This window comes from Oncorhynchus tshawytscha, linkage group LG10 (genome assembly GCF_018296145.1).
Source record: "Oncorhynchus tshawytscha isolate Ot180627B linkage group LG10, Otsh_v2.0, whole genome shotgun sequence".
Lineage (NCBI taxonomy): Eukaryota > Metazoa > Chordata > Actinopteri > Salmoniformes > Salmonidae > Oncorhynchus > Oncorhynchus tshawytscha.
The window spans coordinates 15,229,680-15,239,759 of NC_056438.1; the positions used below are offsets into that span (position 1 = coordinate 15,229,680).

Consider the following 10,080-nt stretch of genomic DNA (forward strand, 5'->3'; position numbering starts at 1 on the left):
ACATCACCACTGGTCTCTTCATTACTACAGTGTGGTGAAAATCTTTGACCCCTTTCAATTTTTTTACCTGAATGTTATCAGCTCTTCAACCAAAATCTAATATTAGATAAAGGGAACATATGTGAACAAGTTACACAACAATGATATTCTTATTTCATGTATTTCATAAAAAAAGTTAAGCAACACCCCTTTGCCCCTGTGTGAAAAAGTAATCGCCCCCTTACACTCAATAACTGGTTGTGCCACCTTTAGCAACAGTAACTCCAACCAAAAGCTTCCTGTGGTTGATCAGTCTCTCATGTTACTGTAGAGGAATGTTGGCCCACTCTTCCATGCAGAACTGCTTTAACTCAGCCACATTTGTGGGTTTTCAAGAATGAACTGCTTATTTCAAGTCTTGCAACATCTCAATTGTGATTAGGTCTGAACTTTGACTAGGCCATTCCAAAACAACAAATGTGTTGCTTTTTAGCCATTTTCGCGTAGACTTGATTGTGTTTTTGGATCATTGTCTTGCTACATAACCCAACATTGATTAATCTTCCGCTTCAACTCACAGACGGACGGCCTGACATTCTCTTGTGGAATTATCTGATACATAGCAGAAATCGTGGTTTCTTCTATTAAGGCAAGTCATCCAGGTCCTGAGGCAGTAAAGCATCCCCAAACCACACTATCACCACCATGCTTGACCATTGGTATAAGGTTCTTCCTGTGGAATGCAGTGTATGGCTTTTGCCATGCATAATGGAACCCATCTCATCCAAAAAGTTATACTTTTGAGTTTCACCACAAGAGTGAAATGTGATCTAGTCCTCTCTATCTCTTTCCTGTCTCTCTCCCATTCTCTCTCCATTTGAATTGTAATTTCCTTACCTAAGTCCCAAAGGCCAAAGTACACACACACACACACACACCCACACACACACACTTCAGCTTGTACATGACCCTCTCTCTTAATATCATTCCCAAACATCCATGTCACAGAAGAGGAGTGTGATTTCTGTTTGTTCCAACAGAATGACAGCCTGAGGTGGTTCAACTCTGTTTAAGGTTTTTGGTGCTATTTTCACAAGTACATGGAGATTTTGTTTAAACTCTAAGTACAAAACTGATAACACTTGTAATGCCCCCCTGTCTTATGTCCAGAACCTTTGATTGCACATTAATTGAGGTTTCACACATCTTTCACCCCTGAGCCATTCATGCAGATATGTTTTCTATGGAATACAATGAGAACATTTAGTTTAGTCACCAATAAATCAGATAATGATAGTCTCACCATTTAGTCATTTTAACTACCATTAAGTCCAACAGCAAAGGACACAAGATACATATACAAAAAAATATTTTTTTGAAGTGCTGAATAGAACAAATAGTAAATAGATAAATACTTTTCCATACAGTATTTGAATAAAACTTAACATGCACAATTTTGTATCCAATGGCAGGTTATGAGGATGTTGAGAAATGTGTCAGTCTTACAGTTTCATTATCCTTATACAATACATACTTGGACAAATAATCAGAAATATGGGTATTGTAAAGCAGTTGGCAAATGTAAAAACGTAGCATGGTGTTGTATTCCATTTCTTCCCCGTGCAACATTGTACAAGGTCACCTTTTCTACATGACTGATACAGCACTGCCTGTCTCTCTGCTAGAAATGAATCTTCCCTGAACTTTGTTTTCAGGGTGTCCATACCCAAGGGGTATACGTAAGACACAACCAGCATGTTAACATTAGCTAGATAGTTAGTTACTTGTTTCAACACACCTATGAGTAGTTCCTTTTCAATGTAAACAACAGCTAGCTTATTATTGTTAGCAAGCACCACTAATTGTATAATGCTAGCCGGATAATTCAACAACTAGATAGCTAGGCCTTCTATAGGCCTAAACCCCAAATGAAAGAAATCATGATAATGATAATAGCAGATTCCCACAACGTCTCAGACTCCAGGATGGGAAAATGCTAACAAGAAACAGAACAAGACACAGAAGGGAACCATGAGACCCTATGTTGCATTTTTAATAGTTAATATTTTGTCAATTTATATTCTGACTTGTAATGTTAAAAAGGGAAGAAAAAGACAATCCCGTTTTCGCCATATCAGATGCAGCTGAGAATAAACCAAATTATAGATTGGTGAATTTAATGGAACTTTGCAATTTTGTAACAAGCATGTTGACAAGCATTTAGTGTAACACCTCTGTAATTACAGACCACAATTACCACCAGTTACATGTTGTTATCACAGTGTAACTTTGAGTCGTTTCAAATTAACTGCAATACTTGTTACAGTGTAATTGCACGTTATTACACTGTCAAAAGGACTCCTTAAATGAAGTGTTACTGAGGGAATGTGGGTCACAGTTTGAACTTAGAGCCTGTTTTGTTGATATCCTTTGGTGTGCCGTAGGGATCAATAAGTGGACCTTTGTTTTTCATAATCTATATCAATGACCTTGTGTAACAGTATTGCTTCCGTCCCTTTCCTCGCCCCTACCTAGGTTCGAACCAGAGACCCTCTGCACACATTCACAACGGTCACCATCAAAGCACCATTACCCATCGCTCCACAAAAGCCACGGCCCTTGTAGAGCAAGTGAAACAACTACTTAAAGGCCTCAGAGCGAGTGACGTCACCGATTGAAGCACTACTAGCGCGCATCGCTAACTAGCTAGCCATTTCACATAGGTTACACTTGCTGCTATGTCTTCTAAAGTACTTCCCATTTTCTTTGCTGATGACCTCAATTTGATTTTACCACACAAAAATGTTTAATGAAGCAAACTGGGGTATGGACACATTTTCTGAATGGTTCCAGGTAAACAAATGATCTTCAAATGCAAAAAAAAATGGAACTTTATTGTATTCACTAGTAAGTATAAGAATAAAAAAAATATTTAAAAAATTATATAAGAGGCTCTCAATTGTTGGGAATGAAATCTTAACACGTCACATCCACTAGATTCCTCTTGTCACGTTCTGACCTTTATTTCCTTTGTTTTGTATTTATTTAGTTGGTCAGGGCGTGAGTTGGGTGGGCAGTCTATGTTTGTTTTTCTATGTTTTGGGGCATTTCTATGTTTCGGCCTAGTATGGTTCTCAATCAGAGGCAGGTGTCATTAGTTGTCTCTGATTGAGAATCATACTTAGGTAGCCTGGGTTGCACTGTTTGTTTGTGGGTGATTGTCTATGTTGTAGCTTCACGGTCGTCATTTGTTTATTGTTTTGTATGCAGTGTCAGTACTTTCTTTATTAAAGATTTACCATGGACACTTACCACGCCGCATATTGGTCCTCTGATCCGTTTCGCCTCTCCTCTTCAGATGAAGAGGAGGAAATCCGTGACAGAATCACCCACCCAACTCGGACCAAGCGGCGTGGTAAACAGCAGCGACGACAGCAGCAGCAGCAGCAACAACAGCGGCCAGCATCACAGGACTCCTGGACATGGGAGGAGATACTGAACGGAGAGGGACCCTGGGCACAGGCTGGGAAACATCGCCGTCCGAAATCAGAGCTGGAGGCAGCAAAAGCTGAGCGGCGGCGATATGAGGAGGCAGCACAGCAGTGCGACAGGTACGAGAGGCAGCCCCAAATTTTTTTTTTGGGGGGCAGACGAGGTGTGGTACTAAGCCAGGTAGCAGACCTGAGCTCACTCCTCGTGCTTATTATAAGCAGCGCATTACTGGTCAGGCACCGTGTTATGCGGTTAAGCGCACGGTGTCGCCAGTGCGTGCCCATAGCCCGGTGCGCTATAGGGCAGCCCCCGAAAGTGCCATGCGAGTGTGGGCATCGAGCCAGGGCGTATGGTGCCTGCTCAGCGGGTCTGGTCGCCGGTACGCAGTTTTGGTCCAGGTTATCCTGCGCCGGCTCTGCGTGCTGTGTCTCCGGGGCGCTGGGAGGGTGCAGTGCGTCCTCTGCCTGCGCTCCGCTCGTGTCGGGCGAATGTGGGAGTGGAGCCTAAGGGAGAGGTGCGTGTAGTAAGCACTAGATCTCCCATCCTTACCCACAGCCCGGTTCAACCTGTGCCTGCACTCTGGAGGGTCCGGGCTAGAGTAGTTGTCCAGCCTGGGGAAGTGGTGCCAAGGTTGCGCACCAGAGCTCCAGTGCTCCCCACAGCCCGGTCCCTCAGGTGCCTCCTAACACCAAGCCTCCTGAGGGTCTCCCCAGCCTGGTGGTTCCTGTGGCAGCCCCACGCACCAGGCTGTCTCTCTGTCTCCTCCCTGCAGGTGGTCCCGCCTGTCCGGCGCCGCTGCCGGAGTCTCCCGCCTGTCCGGCGCCGCTGCCGGAGTCTCCCGCCTGTCCGGCGCCGCTGCCGGAGTCTCCCGCCTGTCCGGCGCCGCTGCCGGAGTCTCCCGCCTGTCCGGCGCCGCTGCCGGAGTCTCCCGCCTGTCCGGCGCCGCTGCCGGAGTCTCCCGCCTGTCCGGCGCCGCTGCCGGAGTCTCCCGCCTGTCCGGCGCCGCTGCCGGAGCCTCCCGCCTGTCCGGCGCCGCTGCCGGAGCCTCCCGCCTGTCCGGCGCCGCTGCCGGAGCCTCCCGCCTGTCCGGAGCCTCCCGCCTGTCCGGCGCTGCTGCCGGAGCCTCCCGCCTGTCCGGCGCCGCTGCCGGAGCCTCCCGCCTGTCCGGAGCCTCCCGCCTGTCCGGAGCCTCCCGCCTGTCCGGCGCTGCTGCCGGAGCCTCCCGCCTGTCCGGCGCCGCTGCCGGAGTCTGAGGCGCCAGAGCCCGTCAGCCCAGAGGCGCCAGAGCTTCTGCCCCTCTGTCCAGAGCTTCTGCCCCTCTGTCCAGAGCTTCTGCCCCTCTGTCCAGAGCTTCTGCCCCTCTGTCCAGAGCTTCTGCCCCTCTGTCCAGAGCTTCTGCCCCTCTGTCCAGAGCTGCCCCTCTGTCCAGTGGGGTCATTGAGAGGGGTGGCCATGGTGAGAAAGCCACGGAGGCGGACAATAAGGCGGACTAAGACAATGGTGAAGTGGGGTCCGCGTCCTGCGCCAGAGCCGCCACCGCGGACAGACGCCCACCCAGACCATCCCTATAGGTCAAGGTTTTGCGGCCGGAGTCCGCACCTTTGGGGGGGGGTACTGTCACGTTCTGACCTTTATTTCCTTTGTTTTGTATTTATTTAGTTGGTCAGGGCGTGAGTTGGGTGGGCAGTCTATGTTTGTTTTTCTATGTTTTGGGGCATTTCTATGTTTCGGCCTAGTATGGTTCTCAATCAGAGGCAGGTGTCATTAGTTGTCTCTGATTGAGAATCATACTTAGGTAGCCTGGGTTGCACTGTTTGTTTGTGGGTGATTGTCTATGTTGTAGCTTCACGGTCGTCATTTGTTTATTGTTTTGTATGCAGTGTCAGTACTTTCTTTATTAAAGATTTACCATGGACACTTACCACGCCGCATATTGGTCCTCTGATCCGTTTCGCCTCTCCTCTTCAGATGAAGAGGAGGAAATCCGTGACACCTCTGAGTTCTAATTGATGAAAAGTCATACTGGAAAGATCATATTCAATTTGTCTGTAGCAGTGTTGAAATATGTTGGTTTCATCAGAAAGATTTGTGATTTGGTTCATCAGGCTTGCTTCCTAACTCTATACTATAGTTTAATTTATCCATATCTCAATTACTGTAATAATATTGTCTGGGCCACCTACACAACTGACTCATCATACAAAAAATGTATTTGCAAGACTATCCACCCTCTCTAATTACCTGGCTCCATCTGCACCTTTGTTTAAAAAACTCAATATCATCTCCATTTACGACATTCCTACCGATCCTCGACTTTGGCGATGTCATCTACAAAATTGCTTCCAACACTCTACTCAGAAAACTGGATGCAGTTTATCACAGTGCCATCCGTTTTGTCACTAAAGCACCTTATACCACCCACCACTGCGACTTGTATGCTCTAGTCGGCTGGCCCTCGCTACATATTCGTCGCCAGACCCACTGGCTCCAGGTCATCTACAAGTCCATGCTAGGTAAAGCTCCGCCAGTTCACTGGTCACGATGGCAACACCCATCCGTAGCACGCGCTCCAGCAGGTGTATCTCACTGATCATTCCTAAAGCCAACACCTCATTTGGCCGCCTTTCGTTCCAGTTCTCTGCAGCCTGTGACTGGAACGAATTGCAAAAATCGCTGAAGTTGGAGACTTTTATCTCCCTCACCAACTTCAAACATCTGCTATCTGAGCAGCTAACCGATCGCTGCAGCTGTACATAGTCTATCGGTAAATAGCCCATCCATTTTTACCTACCTCATCCCAATACTGTTTTTATTTATTTACTTTTCTGCTCTTTTGCACACCAATATCTCTAGCTGTACATGACCATCTGATCATTTATCACTCCAGTGTTAATCTGCAAAATTGTAATTATTCGCCTATCTCCTCATGCCTTTTGCACACAATGTATATAGACTCCCCTTTTTTTCTACTGTGTTATTGACTTGTTAATTGTTTACTCCATGTGTAACTCTGTGTTGTCTGTTCACACTGCTATGCTTTATCTTGGCCAGGTCGCAGTTGCAAATGAGAACTTGTTCTCAACTAGCCTACCTGGTTAAATAAAGGTGAAATAAAAATAAAATAAAAATGAATGTACGCCAATTATCATCTACAAATATTAATTCCTCACAGACAGTTTACCTAAACTCTTCAATGGATTTTTCGATGTAATTCTGAAATCTATGTATATAACACAAGACTGTGATAACCTTCACCCTCCTCTCTGCCGCACCTCACATAGTCAATTCACCATACTGTGGAATTCTTATCTTAACATTGCCAAAACATCATCAACCCTCAATGACTTTAAGTGAACACTATCCAATAATCCCCTCAATGTAGCTTAACTCTCTCTCTCTCTCTCTCTCTCTCTCTCTCTCAATCTCAAACTCTCTCTCTCTCACACACACACACTTTTTCTTGTATACTGAGTATATAATTTAGAATTATAATTAATATTCTTTGTTTAACTGATTGAGCAAACTTGTATTTTTGTACTTATATTTTGTGGTGTTTTCATATCAGCACTTTGGGTCTTCCAACCTGCATCAGTGTTATGTATTTCACTTATTTTCTTTGGTGCGAATAAATAAAATCTGTAAACCTAAACCACCCTGGAACAATAATGCAAAACCAATCACAATTTTGTCCGTCACGGCAACGTAGAAAAACATAATTGATCACAGCTGTCAACAGCATATTGTGTTACAAAACTATGTGAATAATTTTCCAATAAGTAATATCAACAAATGTGCATTAATTTGTATGATCCTTTGTTGTCATCAAACCAGGCATCTACACTGTGTTCCATTATCTGTATTAATATATTATTAATTCATTATTTCAATAGTTTATTTTGTGACATTAAACACGCATTTTTGTTTTAAAACATAAAAAATACAAGATCTTATTTGGTATCTGGATGTAGATCTATTGATGACTAGGATTGAGAAACAACTAGCTTCTACTGGCTAATAAGTAGTTGTTTTAACAAGTTTGGTAACGAGCCGTCACATTAAAAACACTATCTTGGTCACTTTGAAAATAATAATCTTTACAATGACCAAGAATGCAAGCTAGTTAGCCAGAGACACACAATATATTGACCCGGTGAAGCCTGTAGTTAGTTGTCCAGTGTAACATCTAGTTGGACCATATTATCATTATAATATCTACCAACATGATAGTTCAAACAGTCTCGGATATAAAGTGATTACATGATTTGTTTTAAAAATAACTATGGCTATACAATATGAACATTAAAATATGATAAATGAATAAGACAAAACAGAATACGTTAGTCTATACATCATTACAGCAAGGGATACTCACTTTACAAACATTGAGTATATACAGAATCAAAACAGAGATTTTAATAGATGTATACAGTTACATCTAAAACATTAGAACACAGTACAGCTATGAAAAAGGGGAAAACATTCCATCTCACATCGCTCAGATCAATTTGTGTGTGACAAAATAAGTAAAAGTTTAAAGTAACTCAATCTTAACAAAGTGAATAATAGCTAAAGCTAAATAATTACTCAAACAATGGAAGATAATCCGGATTGCACTCCACGCATCAATCATTTTCTCCATGGTCAATTTAAACCACAGAGAGTTTTGGGGTACTAAAGACAGAACAAAAAATGCTATGGCCTTGCCTGACAACTGCAATCTTTTATAGGTTCACTTTTCAGCTTGAGGGATGGGTGAGATTTTGAGTTCCTCTGTACAATCAATCAAAGGACCAAAGAACGGATAGAGTGTCTTATCAAATCTTCCAAGGAAGGAGTGGATGTGGCATTTCTTCTCAACGTTGAAAAACACTATCTTTCCCTCCTCATAGTCCACTAACACCCCCAGCTTTCCAGGTTTCAGTTCAATGGGAAGGACAATAGAGGACCTGTCAACTGTTTTCAATACACCGTTTTCCAAACGTATGCTCCAATAGCCATTCTCTGGAATCATTGGTGTGTTGTTTCTGTTCTCTGGGTCCTGTGCGACTCCAACACTCCACTGGCTCTTCTCCCCCAGGTCAACCTCCCAGTAATGTGTGCCTATATCATATCCCTCCATTCCCAAGACACACTGCTTTTCCTCAAATCTCTTCTCAGTGCCCCTTTCTTTCCGTAGGTCTCCAAACTTGACACATTTTTTATCATCAGATACAGTGAGTTTGGGGTGTGCGGTGTCAGGGTCCAGAGTCACATCCACTGAAAGAAATACATGTTTGACAAAGCTATAACCGTTGAAAAAAGCTATAACACTTGACAGTTGAAAAAAGCTATAACACTTGACTGTTGAAAAAAGCTATAACACTTGACAGTTGAAAAAAGCTATAACACTTGACCGTTGAAAAAAGCTATAACACTTGACCGTTGAAAAAAGCTATAACACTTGACAGTTGAAAAAGCTATAACACTTGACAGTTGAAAAAAGCTATAACACTTGACAGTTGAAAAAAGCTATAACACTTGACAGTTGAAAAAAGCTATAACACTTGACAGTTGAAAAAAGCTATAACACTTGACAGTTGAAAAAAGCTATAACACTTGACAGTTGAAAAAAGCTATAACACTTGACAGTTGAAAAAAGCTATAACACTTGACAGTTGAAAAAAGCTATAACACTTGACCGTTGAAAAAGCTATAACACTTGACCGTTGAAAAAGCTATAACACTTGACCGTTGAAAAAAGCTATAACACTTGACAGTTGAAAAAGCTATAACACTTGACAGTTGAAAAAGCTATAACACTTGACAGTTGAAAAAAGCTATAACACAGTTGACAGTTGAAAAAAGCTATAAACAGTTGACAGTTGAAAAAAGCTATAACACTTGACAGTTGAAAAAAGCTATAACACTTGACAGTTGAAAAAAGCTATAACACTTGACAGTTGAAAAAGCTATAACACTTGACAGTTGAAAAAAGCTATAACACTTGACAGTTGAAAAAAGCTATAACACTTGACAGTTGAAAAAGCTATAACACTTGACAGTTGAAAAAGCTATAACACTTGACAGTTGAAAAAGCTATAACAGACAGTTGAAAAAGCTATAACACTTGACAGTTGAAAAAAGCTATAACACTGGGCAGTTGAAAAAAGCTATAACACTTGACAGTTGAAAAAAGCTATAACACTTGACAGTTGAAAAAGCTATAACACTTGACAGTTGAAAAAAGCTATAACACTTGACAGTTGAAAAAAGCTATAACACTTGACAGTTGAAAAAGCTATAACACTTGACAGTTGAAAAAGCTATAACACTTGACAGTTGAAAAAGCTATAACACTGGGCAGTTGAAAAAAGCTATAACACTTGACAGTTGAAAAAGCTATAACACTGGGCAGTTGAAAAAAGCTATAACACTGGGCAGTTGAAAAAAGCTATAACACTGGGCAGTTGAAAAAAGCTATAACACTGGGCAGTTGAAAAAAGCTATAACACTTGACAGTTGAAAAAAGCTATAACACTGGGCAGTTGAAAAAAGCTATAACACTGGGCAGTTGAAAAAAGCTATAAACTTGACTGTTGAAAAAGCCATAACACTGGGCAGTTGAAAAAG

At 42.5% G+C, this 10,080-nt stretch overlaps 1 protein-coding gene and 1 long non-coding RNA gene across 2 annotated transcripts in view; both read right to left on the reverse strand.

Annotated features, from left to right (window-relative positions):
- Positions 1-2,016: 2,016 nt before the first annotated feature.
- Positions 2,017-5,860, reverse strand: LOC121847617. The gene is made up of 2 exons (XR_006084460.1): positions 5,465-5,860; positions 2,017-2,980 (listed from the first exon to the last, which is right to left on the reverse strand). It is a non-coding gene; the product is annotated as an uncharacterized LOC121847617 (long non-coding RNA).
- Positions 5,861-7,862: 2,002 nt separating this feature from the next.
- LOC112233960 (butyrophilin subfamily 1 member A1-like) overlaps positions 7,863-10,080 on the reverse strand; it is a 13,096-nt gene continuing 10,878 nt past the window's right edge. Inside the window, exon 11 of the mRNA XM_042329494.1 lies at positions 7,863-8,727. Within this exon, the coding sequence (XP_042185428.1) occupies positions 8,201-8,727 (527 nt within the window). The 3' untranslated portion in view covers positions 7,863-8,200. The remainder of the gene's footprint in view (positions 8,728-10,080) is intronic.